We start from the raw sequence: 25,605 nt of genomic DNA on the forward strand, positions 1-25,605 counted from the left end.
AAAATTAATTAGAATAAATAATAATCTACTAATTGCCCAATAAAATGGACAGCATGTTACAAATTTTTGCTTGCAGAATTATTGGCCAATGTTCTTTTGAGCCACTTTGTCAACATAACCAAATTAGAAAGGATAGCAAGGGCATAGCTGAATTACAGTAATTAACAACATACAGAACCATGTACTGAGAGACAGATGGAATACACAATGTTTAATCAAATGTAATTCAAATATCAACAGCTAAAAATCAAATCTATAAAGAATTTCTCTTCACTACTTATGCCTGCAATTCTCATTTTCACACACACACACACACACACACACACACACACACACACACACACACACACACACACAAATAAAAAAAGGAGAAAGACTAAAAACAATCTTACATTTGATGGCAGTCAGCACTAATGTAACATATCTTAGATGATTATTGCTGTCATTAAATATCCTCACTTGTAGTTGTGACTCAGGAGTCAATAAATACTACTTTCTTAAACAGTTACAATGTAAACAATGACCCATATTGCAGAGCAGGCAACAGTTAACAATGTGTAATGGCTAGCATTTTTTATAAAAATGCTCATCAAGCCAATAGCACATAATATTTTAAAATGAATATATTTAGAAAATATATATGTGGTTTGTTACAATACGACTTGGTGTTAGACAATGTTGACACATACAGCAACCCCTACCTATCTTTCATACTCCACAAAAATACTGCAAATTTTATTAGTACAATTAAATTCACACAATTATCTTGCTTTGGGAACAGCCATGGCATTACAATAATGGCAGCTGTGGCAACAAAATTCACTGTCCAACTTGCTGCACACTTTACCACTTGAAACAAAGCCATTTTTACAGTTTCCACTTAGAATAAGAGGATACAACTGTAACACAGGGAAGACAGACTTCAAAAGCAACAGCTATGTAATCTTACACAGTATTTGTGCACTGTTATGAAATCCACAAACTTTAACCATCCAAAACAGCAAAATATTTCTGAAAATTAGATGAATGCAGAATTTACATCAAATACAGATTATGCACCCACCTAATTCCTATCAAACCAGCTTCATTCTGCACAGGCACTTTTAAATTCAAATTTTACTTCTTACAATACGACAGTTTTGCTCTACAGTAATGCATAACAAATATTCTGCAAATACTTTTGAAAACAGTTTGTCTTTGATGTTAGACAGTATTTTATCCATGAAAGATTTTTACTTTGAAACCACAGTTAAAATGTTGCTATAAGCACTGCAAATCTGTCTGTCTTGTTACTTCCAAAATAATGCCACAGAGGGTTTGTTAAGGTGCTGCTAGCACATTTGTAGAATTTACTGAGACACAAGTATTTTCTGGAGTCGTTGAAATGGTTGCAGAAATAAGTACATCTGACAACTGGCCTTGCGATGAACAAAATGGTTTCTGTTATATTTCAATGATAAATGTCCTCAGTAGCATCATCAAAACACTTTTGAACAACTAATGTGACGAATGTGACAGGGTAAAACCAAACATCTACTGATTTTCCAGTTTTTAAAATGACAGCAAGTAATTATTTATGGAGTCCAATTTGTTTTCAAAAGTGTATCAACAGGTGAGGTGAATAAATGAATTTCAAGGAATTAGAAAATAAAATTCACAAATATGGGATTTCAGGTTAAAATTTTTCACATTTTACTGCAGTTTTTGTTTCTGTAGTAGAAATTAAGAAAAAATGTGAAAACAACATTTTTGCACACAAACATTGTCCTCTCACATTTGCACTGGCCCTATCTTAGTCAGGACTCAGCAGCACCAGCAGTGTTGTTTACTGTTTATCTTCAGCCATAAAAGCTGGAAAGAAATGCACATGCTGCTCATATTGAGCTTTTGTATATTTTTGTTGTCACATTTCAACATGACAGCTTTGTCTTCAGTAGGACACTTAGCTTTTTGAAAAATAACAGTTGGGCACCTTCCTGGATGTTGAGCTAGTAGGTGATAGAAAACATTACTGGTGATTTCTCTGTTGTAGAATGATTTTCTCACAAAATGAAACTGATCACACAGGACAAAGGAAACTTGCCATAATTCTTCAGATTTGTGCTCTTCGTTAAGCAATGGAAAATTATTTCACTGCAGTTATCTAAATTTCATATAAGTGTGAGGAAATCGTGGTTTCAATACTGAAATATATGAATGTCATATCATTACCAAATATGATGAAATTGTTTAAAAAATTATAATACATTTGTAGAGCATAATTATTACTGTTATGTATTGTTATTTAAAATAGAATAATTGATCTCTTACAACATCTGCATATTCCAAAGCCATTTTCTTTAATTTTGTATGTGCCAGTGCATATTGTGTATTACTCTTGAAGCAACAGAACCTGAGTTTATCCCTGTGTTACAGTGACTTTCTGTTCAATTATCAATCAGCTAAGCTGGTTGCCACCAAATTAAGGGGGAGGTCAGATAGGTCATTTTCACCTGACCTCTCATGTTCCTCAGATTCATTGTCGGAGCCCCCAGCAGTTGCAGAATCTTGCTCTGACTTGATGACTGACAACGAAGCAGGACCATGTGGAGGATGTCCCTGCGAATGTGGAGGAAGTCCTGGCGCCGCCTGCAGCGCCAACATTAGATGCGGTTGTATTTGTCGACGTAAAGCTGCCAGCATGTCTGCTGGCTCCTCTGTAGCTATATTTCCATTGGCTGCTTCTGCAAAACATTATATTTCACAGAAAAATACTAATACAATTCAACTAGAGACAAAATAAAGCAACAACAATTTCCAAATTTTAATGTGAGGTAAAACACACACACACACACACACACACACACACACACACACACACACACACACACACACAGAGAGAGAGAGAGAGAGAGAGAGAGAGAGAGAGCAAAAAATAACAGTGGATAGTTATACACTATCCACAGTTAACAATATTCTGTTACTGTCCAATCCTAACAACATTCTGTTACTGTCCAAACCCATACAGAGTGATGGAAAAATGGATATCCACATGCCTCTACACTTTTATCTTATTCTCATGGTCCCTACATGAGAGATAGACAACAGAGACAACAGAACTGTTTATTGCCACTCTTTAAATTCACCCCCACAGGGCTTCAACAGAGGCTTGTCTTTCTTCAAAAAACTGTTTATCAAATTACTCTTCTGACTATTTTGTACAGGCTGTACAGACTTGTTAAGACCCTAGCAGTGCAATTCTGAAGTCATAGGTATACTTTCATGTGCATACTCTAAATACTGGGGCACTCCAGATAATTCATTAAAAATCTAGGATGCAGTTTTCTTTACAGAGGCACATCACTTTCCAGAATTCTCCCCAAAAAATCTAAGTCTTCCAGTTGCCTTCACTGTATTGGTTTCATGTATTATTCCTCCCATTTCACATTCCTTCTTAGCTATTTGGGCAACACTCAGTATTAAGAGTGTGCATAAATCTATATTTGAGATACATCAGCCTTAGATGTAACTAGAACACATGTTCCCCAACCATACTATCAATACTGGAGAAGATTTTAATCACCCAAAAACCATTGAGATAGTTGCAATTAATTAGTGGTGGGTACAGCAAAGGCAAAAAAAAAAAAAAAAAAAAAGGATGGAATGTTTACTTTTAAAACTACTTAAAGCAGATAGTTCGGCAGCCAACTCATAACAGAAACATATTAGATCTACAGGAACAAATATACCCGATTTCTTTGAGGACGTCCACAATGAAAATGGTATCAGTGACCATGAGGTAGTTGCAGCAACAATGATTATGATTGGATGGACCCTCCATGGTATGTAGCCTCCGTTACGAAAGAGCGACTTACACAATAGGTACAAAACAAAGCATAGGTCAACAGATAAATAAATGTTAAATGAAACATGTTCAGATATCATAAGGCCAATGTATGAAGCCTTCAATAACTACTGCAGCAGGATCTTTTAACAGATCTCTCTGACTGAAGTCAGCCCCTATTTTAACACCAATATAATACAGATCCCTAAAATAAAGAACTGCATCCAGTAGATGGAAGAATGCACAGGTTACCTTTGTCTACAAAAATGGTAGTAGACTGATCCTCAAAACTACTATTCAGTACCACTGATATACATCTGTTGTAGAATCACAGAACAACTTCTGATCTCAAACAACAAACTGAACTGGTCTCTGCCATGGCAAACCTGGAAACACTGGTCACGCATTTAACTCAGAAGCATACAAGAGAGAAAGGGCACATGCATTTATGCACAGGCATAAAAGTAACATAACTATTTGCCTAACCCTTTAATGATGGGAGGTGCGGCTGACCGGGTGGGCCCACTGAACAGTTCCCAGTTGCTTACTTCTCAGTCGGTTATTGTGCCAATGCACTTGGTCATGGAATAAATCACTATCAGATTAATTTTCACTGCTGCCCTTGAAATCACTCTCTAATAGCACCTTCAAGGCTTCTTTGGCTGAGTAAAACAGTTTGCTCGTTTTCAAAAGAAAATCTTACACAAAAATAAAACATCTACAGCAGAGACGGGAGGCAATACAGAGTGGGTATTTTGACAAAAAATGTGCCTCTGCTCGCACTGCATGGCTAAATGAAGCTCAAAATCCTTTGCATGTCCACAATGCTAAGTGACTGCCCAAGTAACAATACACTGCCAAACAAAACTATCCAGAACACCAGAAAATGATTGGAAAAGAGCACAGATAGTCCCAGTCTTCAAGAAGGGTCGTCGAGCAGATGCGCAAAACTATAGACCTATATCTCTTACGTCGATATCTTGTAGAATTTTAGAACATGTTTTTTGCTCGCGTATCATGTCATTTCTGGAAACCCAGAATCTACTATGTAGGAATCAACATGGATTCCGGAAACAGCGATCGTGTGAGACCCAACTCGCCTTATTTGTTCATGAGACCCAGAAAATATTAGATACAGGCTCCCAGGTAGATGCTATTTTTCTTGACTTCCGGAAGGCGTTCGATACAGTTCCGCACTGTCGCCTGATAAACAAAGTAAGAGCCTACGGAATATCAGACCAGCTGTGTGGCTGGATTGAAGAGTTTTTAGCAAACAGAACACAGCATGTTGTTATCAATGGAGAGACGTCTACAGACGTTAAAGTAACCTCTGGCGTGCCACAGGGGAGTGTTATGGGACCATTGCTTTTCACAATATATATAAATGACCTAGTAGATAGTGTCGGAAGTTCCATGCGGCTTTTCGCGGATGATGCTGTAGTATACAGAGTAGTTGCTGCATTAGAAAATTGTAGCGAAATACAGGAAGATCTGCAGCGGATAGGCACTTGGTGCAGGGAGTGGCAACTGACCCTTAACATAGACAAATGTAATGTATTCCGAATACATAGAAAGAAGGATCCTTTATTGTATGATTATATGATAGCGGGACAAACACTGGTAGCAGTTACTTCTGTAAAATATCTGGGAGTGTGCGTACGGAACGATTTGAAGTGGAATGATCATATAAAATTAATTGTTGGTAAGGCGGGTACCAGGTTGAGATTCATTGGGAGAGTGCTTAGAAAATGTAGTCCATCAACAAAGGAGGTGGCTTACAAAACACTCGTTCGACCTATACTTGAGTATTGCTCATCAGTGTGGGATCCGTACCAGGTCGGGCTGACGGAAGAGATAGAGAAGATCCAAAGAAGAGCGGCGCGTTTCGTCACCGGGTTATTTGGTAACCGTGATAGCGTTACGGAGATGTTTAATAAACTCAAGTGGCAGACTCTGCAAGAGAGGCGCTCTGCATCGCGGTGTAGCTTGCTCGCCAGGTTTCAAGAGGGTGCGTTTCTGGATGAGGTATCGAATATATTGCTTCCCCCTACTTATACCTCCCGAGGAGATCACGAATGTAAAATTAGAGAGATTAGAGCGCGCACGGAGGCTTTCAGACAGTCGTTCTTCCCGCGAACCATACGCGACTGGAACAGGAAAGGGAGGTAATGACAGTGGCACGTAAAGTGCCCTCCACCACACACCGTTGGGTGGCTTGCGGAGTATCAATGTAGATGTAGATGTAGAAAGCCCAGTAGATACCACCACAGACATTGCTTCCACAGCAATTTTGTTTAACAGATTGGTAAACATGCAGAGCAGGCTGGACGGCAACTGCAGGGCCCAATTGCAGCGGACTTCTACATAAGCCAACCACAGTAAAAGGGTTAATATGCCGTAGTGCAATATACTGGCATAAATTATCTACAGAAGAATGGAAATCTGGCTGTGGGACCCTTGCTGTTATGTAGTGTACTATCAGCCTAGAAGAAAATATTAATAATACCCTCAAACTTCTTATAGGTAATGCAGTTATCTATAATGGAGTAGCATCTGGGGGAAAAAAAGCCTGTCCAAATATCTAGTCCGATCTTGATAGGATTTGAAAGTGGAGAAAAGACTGACAACTTGCATTAAAATGGTAGAAAAAGGTAAAATTGTGCACATCATAAAATTCAGAGAATCTCATCACCACAATGCCAATGGGAGACAACTATTACAAGTACCTGGGCGTAACAATCTGAGAAGATGTACAATAATCACATGGGCACAACTGTAGGTAAAGCAGGTGGCAGACTATGGTCCATTGGTAGCATACTGGGAAAATTCAGTAAGTCTGCAAAAAAGACTGCTTACAAAATGCTTGTGCACTCTATCTTAGAAGACTGTTCAAGGGAACACAGAATTGGGGTACTGAAATGTATTTGAAAACAGATGCAAACTGTCCCATAGGGGTAGCGAAACCAACAGAAAGGCATTTAAACACCTAATATTCCCGCACTCCGTGTAGAGGGAAGGGACTTGAATACGTGGTACAATAGGGAGCACCCACCACACAGCACCTCACAGTGGTTTACACAGTACATATGTAGATGTATTACCCCAATATCTTTGAACATTGTGGCAAGCTTCAGTATTTATTATTAATCTTGAGTTCTTTCTTTTCTAGGGATATTTATATCACACTTGTCCATATTTAAGAGGTGCTGCTATGAAGTAGGTCTACCCCAAGTGGAAATACTGCCCATACAACTCTATATTTCCTTAGAATTACCTAGCGACAACACCTTCCTGCATGCAACAGCTCCAATAGTGAACAATCTACAATTGCTGCTGACCCTATCTGATAAAGTATGTACATTAAAAGTGAAGTCCCAAACAGGTTTTGCAATCATGTGGGTAAATAGTGGTCCAACGGTCTTCGGACACAAGTTAAATTCCAGATTTTGAATGGAGATAATCAACTATAGTTGCCAAATCCTTCTGGCATACGGAGTCACCCCATTCTAAAAATGGCTTAGTCAAAAGATGGCGGACATACAGACAGGAGTTCAGTTGTTAACCTCGCAGTGGGAAACTAATCAATGATCAAATCCATCAAACCACCTATGCCTTCTCTTACAACCGCAAACAGTACCTTGGAGGTATACTGCATTTGCAACACCCTCGGGAACTCACTCTAACCACCACAACTTAAAAAAAACTACAGGTGCTCAACAAAGTGATGAACCTATCCTCAAAGTGCCTCAGTCTCAAGGGTATCAGATCTTTTCAAAGTCATTACCATTTGACCCATTCCAAAATTCAATCCTGCTGGGCTTCTTAAAGACCGTATCTACCTCTCCTGGTAATCACAGTGGAAACAATTTTTTATCACTAACCCAACCAAAGTGACTCAGTCCAAAACTGACACTCAACTCTGCCTCACTCAATTTACACCTCCATATAACTTTGATGCACTCCCACTGTCTCCAGATCCACTCATTAACTCCCATTGCCATTACTCATCTCCCGTTAACTTCCCAGAATTTCCTAATTTAGACCCTTGTCCTACCACAATTCCCAAATTCCTTCAACATGGAAACCAATGTCACATCTAAAATCAACAAACTGATACCAACCTTATAACATACATGCCGAGAAGGGCTCCACAGCTGTAGCTATCAATCAAAAGTATTACCTGGCAAACGGACTATGCCAGCTGTCAGATACATCCATCGTACAAGTCCTGCCACAGTGACTCCATTCCAGAAATCCTGCAGGATCTCAAGCCCCTCCTCAAATCTTTATGTCCATCCCACAAATTCTCTCCTGAATGTATCTATCTCCTGACCCCCCACACACTCCCCACTCTCCTACCTCCTTAAGCACAGAAATTAAACTACTAGAATGCCCCATTGTGGCCATTTACTGTGCCTCAAAAGGCAGAATATCTGTCCTTGTGGACAATGACCTGTAGCCCAATCCCATAACCTACCCTCCTATAACAATACATTAACCATTTCCTCCACTGACTCCCCACAGCTCCTGTTTCTTTCTTATCATGTGTCATTGTTGCTCCACTCTACACAGACATTCCCAATGCTCACAGCCTTCTATCTACTGAAGACTATTATCTTTCCCAATGCCCAACTGACTCCAAACTTTCAACCTCCTTCCTAGTCACCACAGCCAACAAACTATATCATCACCCACAATTATTTCTCCTTTGAAGGCGTTATCTACAAACAAATCTGATACAGCAATGGACACCATCCTACACTAACCTATTCATGGGCATCTAGGGAATCCTTCCTAACCATTCAGAATCCCAAACCCCACACCTGACGAAATCTTCATGATCTGGACCGACGGTGAGGACATCCCATCCACATTCCTCCAGAACCTCAACACTTTTCGCCCCATTCAAGTCACCTGGTCTTTCTCACCATAACAAGCCACCTTCTTCAATGTCCACCTCCATCTCAAGGGCATATACATCACTACATACATCCACATCAAATCTACTAACCACTGAAAAAACCTTCACTTCAGCAGCTGTCACACATCCCAAATCAAGAAGTCCCTTATATACAGGCTAGCCACCCATGGCTACCTGTAGCGGCAAGTACACACACACTGAATATGCCAAGGGTCTCACTGAGACCTTCACAGACCAAAAGTGCCCTCCCCACATTACCTAGAAAGAGATTTCCCTACCTTGTCTTCTCAATAGCCAGCCTACCGTACACCACATACCCACTGTCCAACAACAAAGGAGCACCCCTCTTGCGTCTCAGTACCAACCACGACTGGAGCAACTGAATCACATTCTCTGCCAAGTTTTAGACTCTCTCTTACTGTATCCTGAAATGAGGAATATCCTTCCCGCACTTACCACTGTGGTAACCCACCACCCACTGAACCTACACTATATCCTTGCCTGTCCCCATTCCATCCCTGCTCCCCAACATTTGCACAATAGACTCATATTTGTGCAATACACCTGGATGCAAAACCTGTCCCACACATCCTCCCATAGCCACCTTCTCCAGTGCTGTAACAGGTGTCTCTTATCCCATAAAAGGCAGTGCCACCTGTGAAAGCAGCCATGTGATCTAGCAACTTGGCTGCAACAACTGTGCCACACTCAATGTGGGCATTAAAACTAACATGCTGTTGGTCTGTATTAATGACCAATGCAAATTTGTGGCCAACACACAGCTGACCATTCAGTTGCTGAGAATGCCATCCCGAAGTCCTTGTCTTTGGCGACTGCTTCACAGACTGCGTCTCCTAGATTCTTCCCACCAACACCAGCTTTTTTGAGCTGGTTATGTGGGAACTTTCCTTGCAACATTTCCTTTATTCCTGTAAGCCCCTGGCCTCAACCTTTGCTAGTCTGTCCTCCAGCTGCCTGTCCCCTTCCTTGCTCTAATTCCAACCCTACACAAACCTTCCATCCCACCAGTGCACCTGTATACACCTTTCTCCTTCCTCACTTCCCTCCTCTCCCTTTTGCTGCCCCCCCCCCCCCCACCACCACCACCACATCCCCTGATACTACACCTAGTAACCAAGTAGCCCACTACACCATCACCACCTCATCCCTGCACACTCTGACAGGCAGTACTACCATCTTCCCTCACCTTACCCTGCTATCCCTCCCCCTGCCTGCCCAAGCCTCTTCTGCACCCCCCCCCCTCCCCCCCCCCCAAAAAAAAATCAATGCTCACCTTAGATGCAACGGAGCCTTAACACCCAGAGACAAGCATGACCATGTGCACACGAGTTGTGCTAATGTGAATGTGTGCAAGTTTTGATTTACCTACATATATCTGGAGGAGGATTTAGTCCAAAACCTAAATAATATCCACGATATTACAGTGCCTGTGATGTTCGATATGGAAGTTTGGGCCTGGCCATGAGTCAAGCTCCAATAGTCTAATGGTAAAGAGACCACTCACAACAAGCAGTAAATCCGGGTTCGTATCAGAGTCGTGTACAAATTTTCACTGTCATCATGCCATTACACAGTCGATGGTTGTTGTGTTCACAACTGTGAATACATTTCCTGTATTTCATAATGTTTGTAGACGCCACAGTGTCTGTTTCTTTGGACATGCACGCATTTCCGCAGGAATATCGCATTGTAATCCTGAACTGCACAGGCACAGCAATATTGTATTTATCCACCAACTACAGGCAAACATCTTCCAATTAATATGTCTCCCCTGTACAATAATATACATAATGAATGCACGTGTGTGAGTTGTTGACACATGATTGATGAAATGTAGAAATTTGGGTCTGGTCATGAGTCATGCTCAGACAGCTTAACGGTAAGGCAACACTCGCAGTAAGTGGGAAATATGGTTTGAGTCCTGGTTTGGCATGAATTTTCATTGTCACTCCATTATACAACTGATGGTTGTCCATATTCACAACCGCAAATACATTTCATGTAAATAATATCTAGCAGTGTTTTTCCAATGTACCCATCTGCCAATCATCGCCTCCTCTATGTGGCGAGTAGCAATCTATCTTCTTCATATTGTTGTTGGACTACATCATAGACGAAGACTTGGAAATCATATGCTGGACTGCAAACATACTCAAATATGGACAGAGGCGAACAGGAAGCTGAAATTGAAGAGGGTGTAAAAGAAGTGCATAATGAAACGGAATACATAAAATTTAGGACAAAATGAGAAAGTAGAAAATATCTGAATCAATGGACAATGGCCTTAGTAAAAATGCCAACAGCAGTTCTATAAAAAAGGAATAAACATAAAAAGAAAGCAATAGTTAAAATATGACAGGTCATCACAACTATAGCAAAAGTAGAGGCAGAGAAGCCATTGATGAGATTGTGTCTTCCCCTTTGCAGCAGAGTGTTTGTAGTTACAAAACCTTTTGACTGATTAAAACTGTGTGTCGGAATGGGACACAAACCCAGAACCTAGCCTTTCGCCAGGAATGCCAACCAAGTAAAAGGTCTCACAGTTTTAATCTGCCAGCAAAATCCAGCCATGGACAAGCCATGAAGTAAAATGTAGAGATGTTAATCTACGAGGCACACATAATAAAGGGAAGAGAAAGTTGATGTACAAACAAGTAGTTGATTCAGTAACACAGAATTTAACAAAATACTGAATGAGCTGAATCCAAACACGCCAACAGGAGTTGTTAAGAGATCTTCAGAGTGACATACCCGTGGCAGAGGAAGGAACGACAAAGTTATTTAAGTTGGAGTGGACAATTTGTCTGAACTGGTTTTAGGAATGGAAAATTTAACAGGAGAACTATTTCTAACATAGCATTTATTAATCAAGTCAAAGTGAAGAAAAACCAAGACACCTTCAACAGTGTCAAATGAAAAAGATGTTCACAAGCCTTAGAAGACAGGGGCTAGAGTACACAGATACAAGAACAATTTACAAGATCTACAAAAGCCAAATGTGGAAGTAATAAAAGTGGAAATGTCAAGAAAGACAAGTCTGTGTTAAGACGGGTGAAAGGAAAGACTGCAGCTTATCACCACTATTATACAACTGGTGCTTCGAAATGTTAATGATGTATGCCAAACAAGTTTTCAGAAGTGGAATGGAAGAAGAACAGGAACACACACCGATGCTAAGGTTCCCACACAACATTATTCTTTATCGCCAAATATAAGGAAAACTTACACTTGTTGCTAGGAATGAACAGAATATTTCCAACAAAATACAGATCAAGAATAAACAAAATAAAGATGAAGGTGATGTATAGTAGTAGAAAAGAAAATAATGACTCGCTTGGTGGGAACAATACAATAGTGGAAGAAGTACAAATAACCTATCTAGGCAACAAGATTGTAAAGCTGTCTTCTATTTAAGAGATCTACTAGTGTCAAATACTGATACAGATATGAGAGAGAGAAGTTCCTGAAAGTGCATGTCTCAAGTAAAACATTGGGTAAAAGTGAAATGTGAATCATTAGAAATCCAGATAAGATAAAACTGGAAACATGAAATGTCATGCTATCAAAGATTGTTGAAAATTAAGTGGACTGAAAAAATATGAAATTAAGAAATATTGAAAGGAGTATGTTGGAAAATAGGTCTATAGAAGATCCTTACCAGAAGTGGCAGGTTAGATAGACGTCGGACATGAAATCCAGGAATAATTAAGTATATACTAGAAGGAGCTGTAGAGGGGACAAATTACAGGGGGAGACAAAGACTCGAATATGGAAACTGAGGTTATACAGGACGTTGTAAGGGAAGAATTATCTGGGTTTAATGTCCCTTTGACAACAAGAACTTTAGTGTTGGAGTACAAGCTCAGTCTGAGAAAAGATGGAGATGCAAGTCAGCTGCACCCTTTCGAAGGAACAGTCCAGGCATTTGTCTCAAAGATTTAGGGAAATCGTGAAAAACCTAAAGCTGGATGGGGTTTTGAGTCTCTAATCTTTAACACTGCACCATTTCGTTTGACACGATAGTGGATATGGCAGTTATGTATAAATGAAAGGGTTAGCACAAATTAGGAAAAGTTGGAGCACAGCATCAATCCAGTTGAAAGAACAACAAAAAAGAGGGTGGGGATAGAAACTATCAGTGACATTTAGGTTTAGTCAGTCCTGTAAGCATACTCAGATGACCTAATTGGTTATGGCACATCCTGTCAATAAGCAGGAGAGTCATGTTTTAATCTTGGGTTGCCCAGCACTGCTTTTCAATTGTTGTTGGAGATATAGTTATTTGCTGTTCTTTTTCTAAGCCCTGAGTGTGTCTTATGGAAACAAATACTAAACGTAAGTATCTCATTTATTCCACCCTGGCATGGGTTTTCTCGGAAAGGTCAGAACAAACGTAAACAGAAAAAAATCGATTATAAACTTCTTGAACCAGTAATTCCTTTCCCAGCAAAGAAATCAAGTAGAACGAGGACAAAAAAAAGCTGTATTATTAGTGTACAGAAGGCAGTGTCCATTATAACAGAAATATGGGTTATCTTTCCTTTTATTTATTGAGAGTGCAATCACACTTTCTGGTCAAACTAAGAACAGACTGTCATGCCGGAGGGAGGATGGGGGCGGGGGGAACTGACATCAATCATGGCATGTCTCTGAAATGTGGATTATGGCATAATTCATCTTGTTCAATATTGTGCTGCAGGTTACAATGGATGTTCATTTTCCTCTTAGATAACAAAATCAAAAAACATCATGAAATACTCACTGGAACGATGGCGATGGTTTGGAGAATTCTTGTCCCCTTTTGGCCTTCGACGCCTTGTATGTATTGTATCTCTTCGCATCGTAACTGGCCTGTTCACTCCATGAAGCTTATAATACAATCCACAGGCATTGCAGACCATTTCACCTTCTGGGTTGCGCCGCCATATAGTAGTTGTCATGGTACCACAATTAGTACATGATAAGTCCACTCGCCGTGCTGCCAGTTGTTGCTGTAACATTAGCCAATAAAAAATGTATAAGAGAAAGGTTTTACTGTTGTTCATCACATGAATCTCCTAAACGCAAAAAACATGTAACTGAGCACACAAATTGTGGGGACTTGGTTAGCTAATGTATCAGCAAGATCACTGACCGAGTTACCTACATAGTTTGATGTCAGTTGGAACACCAAAGTGGCTCCTGTATTGTAGAGATCATTATCAAATTTGTAGAATGGTGGAGACAAAGTACGAGTCCAGAATATTTCTAGCAGGTTAAATTGTATTTGTGAGAGATTTCTGTATTACTACTAATTCTACCATGTAGATACTGCATACTATGAGAAAGGAATGCAAGTTCATAATTTTTTTTGGCAATAAATGCATAGCACATTTTTTCACCATCCTTTGATCTGTCAGTATACATCAGACTACATGTTGTGCATTGATGAAAGAGGAAATAAAACCTATAGTGAATAAAACCTACACTGACGAATATTAGGGTCTGGATGATCTTTGACGCAACATAGCAGATCCATTCATACAACAGATTGAGGAATACACAACACGAGAAGTTCCATCTTTGAGGTAGGTGGGCGAGTTATTACAGGGAAAAACAGCTTTCAATGCATGTCTTCTAGTCTATCCTCTTCTCTTCTTCCAATTTTCAAATGGTCCACAAAGAGGTGGGTGTTGGATTTCTGGATAAAAATTGAGCAACAGTTATGTTCTAGTCTACACTTCATCTTAACTGCTTAATTAGAATTATTGGTAGCATACCATTAAAGGTGAAATAACTGCTTCTACAAGTAGTCTATCAGCAGGGCTCGGCAGAAAGCTCTGGTCAGGAGGCAGACTCTGCCATGATGCACAGGGTCTAGTAGGCCTAATATGCAAGAGGCTCCTGATCCACAATTGAATCGTCCATAATCTAGTCGTGCTAAATTGACAAATGGTATAAATTTTACTAGAACTTGTCAGGCTGCTCCCCAAGAAGGGTTTCCAATGAAGCACACAAAGCTTAATTTCTGGCTACAGTTGTTTTAAACTGCTTTACACACAATAACAGTATTACAATATGATCAAACAGTCTTAAAAAGCAAAAGTTGTTAATTATTTCCAGCCACTGGTTATCCAGATATAATTCAAGGTGTGGGTAGATTGAATTCTACAAAAATTCATGACCTGGGATTTAGTAGGCGAAAAACAGAGGCCCATGGTTTTGAGCTTTTTCCAGTGTCTTCTGGATGGCAGTTTGAAGATGACATTCCAACATTCCACTAAGCATAGTAACATAGAACTGTAGTTGAAGTCATCAACATACAAAGCCAATAATACATTTGTTTCTGCAACAGTAACTATTGCACTTATGGTAAATGTGAAGAGGGCAGCATTCCAGGTTAACCCTGGGTGGAACCCCATTTTCCAGTACACTTTGATTACTAAGGGTTGTACCAACTAACTCTGAAATGTTGATAGGATAATATTCTTTAATAAAGTTAGTAGATTCCCTTTAAGACCGCCCACTGTCCGCAGACTCCAAGTGTAAAAGGTAGACATTTGAAGCTATACCTCTGAAATCTGCATTGAAATGGTGAACGGAAAGCAAATTTTTGGTGAAAAGTTCCTCTTGGCAAATTTTGTTTTACTCTATCAGGATACTTTTGTGGTTATAGTCACTAAGGTGATGAAACATTTGCTGTGTAAGATACCTGTGGCTAGGGATGTATTATTCCACTGTGCTAGTGCACTGTTACATTCCCAGTCTGTAATAGGGGCATCATGTTAAAAGACGGAATAATGTGTTTTGTTAAAATTTGATGATGAGTAGAACTCTATGAAAATGCTCTGAGGCTGCCATTCTGGCACAGAACACACCAAGTAATTTGACTGTGTCAAAAAGACTGGTATGAAACATTCCCCCATGCATTCATTGACTTCTGTTGGTGTGGCAACAGTATCTTTCATTCATCACTTCTTGCACTATATCGTCCGCAGCTCGTGGTCGTGCGGTAGTGTTCTCGCTTCCCACGCCGGGGTTCGATTCCCGGCGGGGTCAGGGGTTTTCTCTGCCTCGTGATGACTGGGTGTTGTGTGATGTCCTTAGGTTAGTTAGGTTTAAGTAGTTCTAAGTTCTAGGGGACTGATGACCATAGACGTTAAGTCCCATAGTGCTCAGAGCCATTTGCACTATATCGTCAATATTTTTTTCTTGGGATATTGACACATACTTCAGGGGAACATGTGTCCCAATTAGCTTCTTGTATGGACTACCACAATAAGTGGGTCTCAAACAGGGTATGATTAAAACATTTAGGTAATAATTGCTATAGCAAATATCAATGTGTACATGTCACTGTATCATAAATGTAACACACTGGCTGCTGAGCACCAACTGAAGAATAGGTGGTACATGCAGCACTAAATGCATTTTCATCCCTGTATTCAGCAGAGGAAGGTTATAAGAGAGAGGTAGGGGTGATTGCTGTAATAATTCTTCCACCTCTTGATAGACTATAATGCTACCTAAGGGAAGTATAAGTCTTCTCAGGTGTGGTGTTTAGTCATAATTGCTCAGTAAAAGTGGACAATTGTACCAGTGTGCAAATACTCCTGAAGCCATCATCACATTAGTCCAATTGTTATTAAAAAGTGATCATTTTGGAGAGTAGGATAGTGGATCCTCCAGTAACATAAATTTTTACACTGGAACACAGATGGTGGAAAGGGGCATCAACTGCTTTAGTCCATACAGGGAGTGGTAATAACTGTTACAATTCCACTGTATGATTGTTAGGGGTAGCAAAAGTGAAAGGCACTTGTATCAAGTCTGTTTCCTCCCAAAATTCCTGTACAAATGGTGGAATATCTATGCCCACAGAAAGTTATACTTTGGCAGAAGATTCAAGTTGTGACACTATGGTCGAGGCAGTCTTTTTTTAAGGGTTTGTTGAGTTGTATATCTGGGTGAGAAGACGATCAGACCATTCCGATGCTCGTACTCACAACTACTGTTGTTTGTGTGTGGGTCAAGTGTTAAAATATAGGAGGACATTTGGGGGAGAACTTCATCCCCAACAGAGAAGAATACAGGGTCTCCTGCTCTCCCTTCGTGAAAACATCAACTGGATGAAGCCTTTTATATATATAAAATTCCCCCCACCCCCACCAGGCTTCAAATTTTAACTCAAACATGTGACCTGGCAGCTAAATGGTGTAGTCTGTCTGCACACAATGCAGATTGTTCACAAGATCATTCACTGTATAGAGTTCTGCCATAGTTTCCACACACGGATCCTGAAGAGCAAGAGTGTTTATATGTGACCAAAATGGAAAACCTCAGGGGTAGAGATGTTTTTGTTAAGATGTGTTCTTCAATTGCCAACATGAAGGGACCTGTGTCAACACAATTTTCCTTTGACCTTCTCTGTATGAGCCACACAAAATGAATACCATGAAGTTCCTGGTTTGTCGATCTCTTCATCACACTGGAGCAATAGACCACTGTGAAAGGTAGATTTGTGTAGAAACAAAAGCAACAGGGATATTTGGTACAGGCCTAGAGTGCTTCAGAATATGTTCAAGTTGCTACTTTAATCAATAAGAATCTGCACTTTTTTTGCATGGCAGTTATGTCACCAAACTTAGCTTTGACATCATCCACAAAAGACAGCAGTTTTGATATTGTAAAGGAATCATCATTTGCTCTTCTAAATAATGAGTAAAGTTGAATAATCCATCTCTCATCCAAAGCCATTTCTATGGAATGGAAGGCTACGCAACAAATTTTCTTCGTAAGAGTCATTGAGCCAGCCTAGTTTTACACAGCCACTATTTGGCATATGTGTAATTCATTTTTTCATCTGTAAGGTGTCTGACGTTATGCCATCTACCCCAGTCAAAGGCTCTCCCCATAGGCGCCACCTAGTCACTGCAATGTTCACTTGGCTTGACGGTCATTGCTTCAAGTCCAGCTGCACCAAAGGGGTTGGCATCTACTCTTTGGGGGGGGGGGGTAACAGGGCAGGCAATGTATTGTTAGAGGCTATGATCAAGAAGGTACACAATATACCGAACATTTCAGAATGGCTAATGCATTGGTTTTTTGGCACTAGTCAGAATGCATAAGTGATCATCAAATCCCATCAAGGGACCCCCTCCCCCCATTGCATCCTTTCATAAACAAACTGCTCAACTGGCTAAATTCTGAAAAAAGAAAAAAATGGAGCAATCCAATTGAGGATTCAGGGTAGGTCGGCATAATGACTTATTACTGGGGTTAATCAAGTAGCAGGGGGATGGGGGGGGGGGGGGGGGGGGGGGAGGGCTCGGAGGCAGCGGTGGGGCAGCACATATCTCAAGACTGTCAAGGAACACACAGTGAGAAAGCTGAATGGCAGGTGGATACATTCAGAATGGGAGCATTTTTTAGTAACACCACAAACAAAATTCCTAATACAGTACACGCTAACTCAAGATAGAAGCTATGGACATAGTCCATATCAATTCAGGCAGGCTATGAAAAAAAATCTTACCTTCATAGTCTCTGATGTTATTGAATTTAGCATATGTTTTCTCCAAAAAATTTCTGCTCTGAGATACAGCTGTCCAAAGATGACACTGTGCATACCATTTTGAAGATGCGAATTTTGGAGAAAATTTTAAAATGCTGTATCTCTGGAACAGTTGTAGATATTTTGTTGGTTCTCTTTTTTTTTTATTTGAAAGATAGTTGTTTTATGATTACAAAGAAATCCTCCATTTGGACTTATCTGTCAGTTCTTTCACTATAAAGTTCTGAACTTTTTTTTTTTTTTTTTTTTTTTTTTTTACAATTTATCTATTTTTTCCCCCAAAAATGTCAAACCATAAAATTTTGATTTTTTTTCTATTGATTAATACCATATGGTTCTACACTCCCTGAAAAGGAGAGCTTCCACTTTGGTTGAACAGGTTTTATAAACAACTGACATTTTTGCCATACATAAAACCTGTTTTACCTCATTATCACATAAAAGGGTCATAAAAATCAGAACCTAGCCTTATTTAAAATAATTTTAGTTTTGAAAGATGATAAGAGATTTATTTTTCAAGCATTTTAAATGGTTCCAACATGTTTGTAAAAGGTCCAAAGCCTTAAAGGTTTCAATTTATACAACTTTTGTGCACTCTGTTTTGTACTGAAATTAGCCAGCCAATGAACTAAAAATGTGTTTCACTGCTTCAGTATCTTCCTTTGATATAGAGCGATGCCTTCCTGTGGAACCAATAGGAACTGGAGCACTTACGATCATCAAAACATTGTGAACACAAAAGTGAGCACTGATGGCACTGTTGCTATCCTTCAGCTGGAAACCTATATCCAGCAGCTGGTCCATGTGGTAGCATAACATTCACTACAGTTTCGTTGAACTCATAACTGGTGTCTATAATCTCTGCAATCCACCAGGCACAGTCATACACAAAATGTCACAAACATTCCCATTCTCAGGTTGTGAATCTGAATATTATCCTGCTGTTTCCAAGTTGTTGGCCGAATGAACGAAATTTCTTCTTTCTTGCTCTTTAAAGTGCGTGCAATATGCGTTCGTCCATCACTGAGTCCAAAAATGTTTCTTCTGAATTCCTTTCACAGAAGTAGTTTATTTGGACAATTCTTTTTTCTGCTCACGGAATTCTTCAATTTCCTCTTTGGAAAGACTAGGTTTTGTAGCATGGTGCTTCAGCAGGCCTCCTATACCATCACAAGGCCCCTTCCAGTGACCAGCAGCACTGTATACCCAGTTAGTTGGTACAAGCGACTTAATTCCGACAGCTGGTAATGATTTTTGAAATGACTAGGAGCACCATCAAAAATAATAATGATCTTCTCTGCCACTGTTTGCAGTTGAAGAATTTTGCGGATTGCTAGCAAAGCATGAGCTGAGTCATGTCCTGGGTCATCACTTATAACTGCAAAACTTGGGGTCTTGTTTTGAAAATATGTCACTCCAGTAAAAATTAAAACCTGGTCATTACTCCAATGATACCCTTGTACATCTTGTGGGAGAATTACAGACCAGTTCTCGGTAAAATCACGGTGAAGCACTAAACATAGTTCTTCGGCCTGTACACACCCTTTCCCTTATGTAATATGTTGTTGTTGTTGCAATTTCTTCAGATGCTGGTGTGTTACTGCTTTCACTGATCATTTACCAAGTTCATCAATGAAACTGTCAAAGGCAACGGTTTTCTTAAATAGTTTATTTTTCTCACATGTCGCATATGTAATTTCTGCAGAGTTATCTACTACATCTTCCAGGCCAAGTGTCTGTAAAGACAGTCCTCCCTTTCCAGGGCAGTTACCACATTCTTGAAACAAACAAGTCTCTTGCTTTACGTCACAGACTACTAATGACTTCACAGCCCAACCCAGGAGTCATATGTGATGTGCTCCAGTAAGTTCTTCAAAGTTACCACACAAAGTTCAAAATTCAAGCAGTACACACATAAAAAGACATCTCTAGGTGGGTGTGCAACTACCCACTTACGTTGTAGTGTACAAAATTTTGATCTTCCAATATGTGAAGTTGTATAGCTGCTCTTATAATTGCAAAAGTTCCTTTAACACTATGAGTCATGTACCTCTTCACTTTCACAATTTTTTGACCTTCAACTGTTACTGTTATAGTTTCTTTCTTGTTGGCAATCTAGTGACAACAGTCCCCTTCATCTTCCAGATAAAATGACTGCACTATTTGAACTTGAGCTGCTTCTACAGGATGACCATAATAGGGATGTGGCCTTCCAAAGATTCCTTTTACAGACCTCACACTTCTTGATTTGTCTACCATGCACGTTGATACTGATGGAATGTGGTTCAAAATTGTTTTCCTTGAAAATGTCTCTGGAATAACAGTTAAAACTTGCACCTTTTCACTGCAGGATGCACAATATTCAATATTGGTTTTTTTCTTCTGAAGATGGTATTTCTATTTTGAAGAGTGTGGTCAATGTTGCTGTAGTGTATTCATCCATAGCTTTAGTAATTTCTCTGCACTTTCTTGATGCAAAGTGCTTATCACTCAACTACACTGACCACAGTTTTGTAACAGGACTAACAACTACCTCTGTAGTTGACTGATTCAGGGTATTTAATTCTTCCTCTACTGATGCAAAATCTGCATCATCTGCACCATGGGAGTCTTCACCTTGTTCAGATACTATCATTGTTGTTCTTCTGTCAAAACATTTTTAACACAAAACAATCGTCACTGGAAACATCTTCACTTTGAAACAGAGTCTTCAAATGAGAACACTTATTCCCAACCTGAACAAAGTCTGTTTTTTTTTTTTCTTTTCTTCTCTCTCTTTTTCCTTATACATCACTCTTTGGACGATATGCAAATAGTCAGCACACTTCACTTCGCTCTTCTGTGGTCCCAGTCAGAAGACATTTCAAACAGTCCTTTTCACAAAACACACTGCAACTGTGTTAACTGGCAAATTCCTCACGAAAACACAGAACTCACTGAATGGTTTCACATTTCTTAGAAGCCTCTTCAGTAAACAAATTAGCACCGAACAACTACAATAAAGAAACCAGCAATGAACAACCGCGACAAAGAAACTGAAAATAAACTAAAACAAAGTGTAAGAAATACCTGCAACAATGAAAGTGAAAAGATAAATAGCAGCAAAGAAAGTCATAAGAAATAACTGCAGCAAAGAAAGTCATAAGAAATAACTGCAACAAAGACAATAAATATAAACATTGTAAAAAAAAATTAGTAGGAAACAACTTCAGTGAAGACATACATTACCCATGAAAGTTAAAAAAACTGATTTTTGAAAATAAAACCTGTCCAACTTAAAAGTGAAAGTTCTGCTTTACGGAGAATATAGTACTACATGGTACTAGAACCCACATCACCTAGGACAGGGCTTCCATGCATAGAAGCAGAGCGGAAAGGAAGCATGGGGGGAGGGGGGGGGGGGGGGGGGGGGGATGAGAACTGCGCTTGCACGGTAGCAGAGAACAGGTACACAGAGTCCACATTGCCTGATTGTGTGGCTGTGGACAACAGTCAGGCTCGTTTGCCTACGGTACATTGTATTATACGAGCAAATCTATGAGGGGAATAATACATATTAAAACCAATTTCGATCAATTGCCATGAGAGGAATATTAATTCATGTCTTGACGACATGCTCCACAGATTTACTCTGCATGACGTTGGGAGGCGAGAACAGCTGACACAGCTTTGTGAAGATGTAAAGTACAATTTTTTTCAAAACGACATTGAAACTGCTTGCAATAATTACCATTTATTGCGATTTGAACTGCACTAAAAGTAAAAGTTTAATGCACAGTAAAATTAACTTCAAGCACAAGTCAAAATCACTATATTTGCTTGACAACTGCTTCTGCTCAATCGAAGTTTTAAAAATGAGTAAGGGGTGTGTGTGTGTGTGTGTGTGTGTGTGTGTGTGTGTGTGTGAGAGAGAGAGAGAGAGAGAGAGAGAGAACAGATAAGTGCAATCACTGTGTGTAAATAAGAATTAGTGGTAGAAAAGACTATAGTAGAAATGGTCAGTAAGTTGTCATACTTTTTGCTGTTAACGGGCAGTATGAGTGAACACTAACGCATTTGTCATTACAATGACAGACTATATTTATAATCCATTGAACAAGCAAACAGTTGACCATCTCCTGAGAATATCTCTAGGGAGTGCTCACCGACAACATCGGAAACCGATATGTCGACCAGTAACAGTTATTGCCACTTTCGGCCCTTATTCAGTTCATGCCTTGAAAATGACAGAGGTTTACATGGGGAAACATCAGACTTCTGACGAGTTTATCAGGCTGCATTCTCGTGTGTTATTGGGGTATACAATATGGTGGATGGAGCTCAACTTTCCTTGGGCAATATGTTGAACATTATAGTCCGTATAATTAAAAAGATATGAAGTCCTAATCAAAAAGGATAGGAAGTTCTCATTATTGTGTGTGCAACTGATATGTTGACAAACACATTTTTTAAACCATCTTTAAAACTAAGAAATATTATTACATTGTTCCAGAGTCTACATTGTAATACCATCATCACTTCTATTTCAGTCTGTTTCCGAACAATTTGATAGTAAATTTACGATGATAGGTTCAACGCTTATATCCATCATCACTTCCCAATCAAGTTCTGCTTCCTGAAGCTTTTCAACATGCCGCAGAGACCGTGCCCACGCTACAATTAGAATTTTGTCTATTGCCTCATGCACAAGTGATTCAGTGTATGTTATCTTGAATTTTTTTCTTTCTCCCACATAGCCTTAAAACCCATTGACCAAATTAATTACATGGGGCTACACTGGCAGTGAACTTGGGTAAACACAAAACTGTGTGACCCCATTTACCAGCAAGGAAGTCAAGTTTGGGAAAAATATCCACTTTTCTGGTGTTTGTACTTGGTATTTTCTCTGTAACAGTTAAATTATAACTGACAATGACCTACTTCGAAGCAAGGTATGATTAGAATTGTGAATCATGTCACGAAACTGACAGCACCCATTTCTGAATGGTAACCCCTATTGTTTTTCTTACACGTAAATACAATATTCTCAGAAACAAAACCAGAAGAAGAGTCAGCATACAGAATAATTAAGTGAGAACCTATTCCTATGAGAACTTTAAAACCGCCAGTACGATCACTCGTTTTCCAGCAGATCTTCCTGGAATGATTCTAACTGACCCATATTTCATTAAGGCAATACACTGTTGAACTACCTCCTCCTCTTGTATTGTGAATGTTTATATGGGATATAGTTCGTGCTGCACCTATGCCACTTCTTAGAACTAAAAACTCTCTGCTTAACATATCTGGAACCAATGTCTTTTAAAATTCTGTATATTGATGAAGCGGTTACAACTGAACAGCCAGCATAATTGTAACACATTTTTGTGATGTCAGACATCCATCATTCACACGGAGCACTTTAAAACACTGTTGTTAAAACTATCCTTTCATGTTACAGGTTCCTTCCGATTTCGATGTATTCCAGGCGACACTAAACCAACTTTTTCTACGGTTCCTACAGCTCTGACACTTTCGTTTGCAGTTCTCTTGCCGACACCACATGGTTCTGGAGTCCATTCTTGTGTTTTCAAATGTCAACAGTAGGAGACTTGCTTTTAAATTCATGTTTCAAAAAGTTGCAATGCAGTAAATAATCCCCTTGCCTGCTTGTGAAGCACTTCACATTTACTGCCGTCACCTGACTCTTTTTTTTTTTTTTTTTTTTTTAATCACACTTAAACATTTACTCATACATATTCACAGCTATATTGCTGCAAGAAAAAAAAGGAAACAAAAAAAAATTGATAGCTGATTGAATAATTTGGGTGTCGCGACACAAACTTTAATCAACAGAAAAAAAATCTAACTTTTCTGGTTAAATGAAACAACAAGTTTACTGTTACCAGTCATTGTTTTATTTATTTCCACGATGCATTTCAAAGGTTTAAACCTCCATCATCGGGTGGATTTACATTAGTTAGTATGACATTTGTGTGTGTGTTGTGTTACGATTTTTTGGAGGAACTTGTGGCACTGCCTCCAGTGGTCACAGGTTCCTTTTGCTGTCTTAACACATCGCATGTATACTGTCATAACAGCAAAAGGAACCTGTGACCACTGGAGGTAGTGCCACAAGTTCCTCCAAAAAATCTTAACACAACACACACACAAATGTCATACTAACTAATGTAAATCCACCCGATGATGGAGGTTTAAACCTTTGAAATGTGTCGTGTAAATAAATAAAACGGTGACTGGTAACAATAAACTTGATGTTTCATTTAATGTCAAGAACAGTCACGGTAAAGCCTAACCTAGAATGTTCGCATTTAAAGCTAACTTTTCTGGACTGGCATTTTTGAAAAACAAAATTTTTTTCTGTAAATTACAAAAAAAAAATTCAAAAGGCGACAGTAAAAGAACTTTCACAGATATGTCCAAACAGAGGATACCATTGTAATCATAAAGCAATTATCTTTTACATAAAAAACCTAACAAAATACCTAGAACCGTTACAGAGATACAGCATTTTTTAAAAAAAATCCGAAATTCGCATTTTCAAAATGTCTCTCTGGAGGCCTGTATCGCGGGGTAAGAATTTTTTTGGAGGAAAAAAAAAGTGTTTCTTACTTACTCCTGAATTTTAACATATGCTAAATTCAATAACATCCAAGACTATGAGGGTAACCCCCTGCCTGAAGTGATACACATTATGCCTATGTATAAAAAATATAGTTTGAAGTTACATCTGCATCACTGAAAGCAAGTGTCATTACTGAAGGAAAAGAAAACATTTTGATTTTCATTAAATCTCACTGCATTGAATACAAGCACATCCATCTTAATTAATACTAACAGCCATCCTGATCTATGTAAGCATATAGGACATAACATTAGTTCTCCTGCCCCCTCCCAAAAGAGACAGCACACAAACACTGTGTACTACCACCTCAAATCAGTGAGGAAGAGAACTTTCTTCAATGGGGCTAAGATAGCATGATCGTTGCCTACGTAGTTGCGTGGCTGATTGCTAAGCAAAGGGACAGAGTTCAATGCTGGTCAGATCATATATTTTCTCCATTCGGGAACTAGGTACTGTGTTGTCCCTAAGTTCGTATCATCATAAATGACATTCCACAGTTGACATGGCTGTGCCGAGAGCATCCACAGCACGAAGATATAGAAGAAAGGGCAACACTTGGTCGTCGTCATGTTCAAATAAACATTCCAGTTCATGGTCAGTATCACCTGAATAAGTGAGACCAAACCATGATACGAAAACACCTTCAAACCATCACAGAACCA

At 39.3% G+C, this 25,605-nt stretch overlaps 1 protein-coding gene across 1 annotated transcript in view; it reads right to left on the minus strand.

Annotated features, from left to right (window-relative positions):
- Positions 1-2,243: 2,243 nt before the first annotated feature.
- Positions 2,244-25,605, minus strand: part of LOC126458323 (uncharacterized) — a 76,437-nt gene continuing 53,075 nt past the window's right edge. Inside the window, exons 6-7 of the mRNA XM_050095277.1 lie at positions 13,528-13,756; positions 2,244-2,723 (exon numbers count right to left, since the gene is read on the minus strand). Coding sequence (XP_049951234.1) covers positions 2,434-2,723; positions 13,528-13,756 — 519 coding nt within the window. The 3' untranslated portion in view covers positions 2,244-2,433. The remainder of the gene's footprint in view (positions 2,724-13,527; positions 13,757-25,605) is intronic.

This window comes from Schistocerca serialis, chromosome 2 (assembly GCF_023864345.2).
Source record: "Schistocerca serialis cubense isolate TAMUIC-IGC-003099 chromosome 2, iqSchSeri2.2, whole genome shotgun sequence".
NCBI classification, from domain to species: domain Eukaryota; kingdom Metazoa; phylum Arthropoda; class Insecta; order Orthoptera; family Acrididae; genus Schistocerca; species Schistocerca serialis.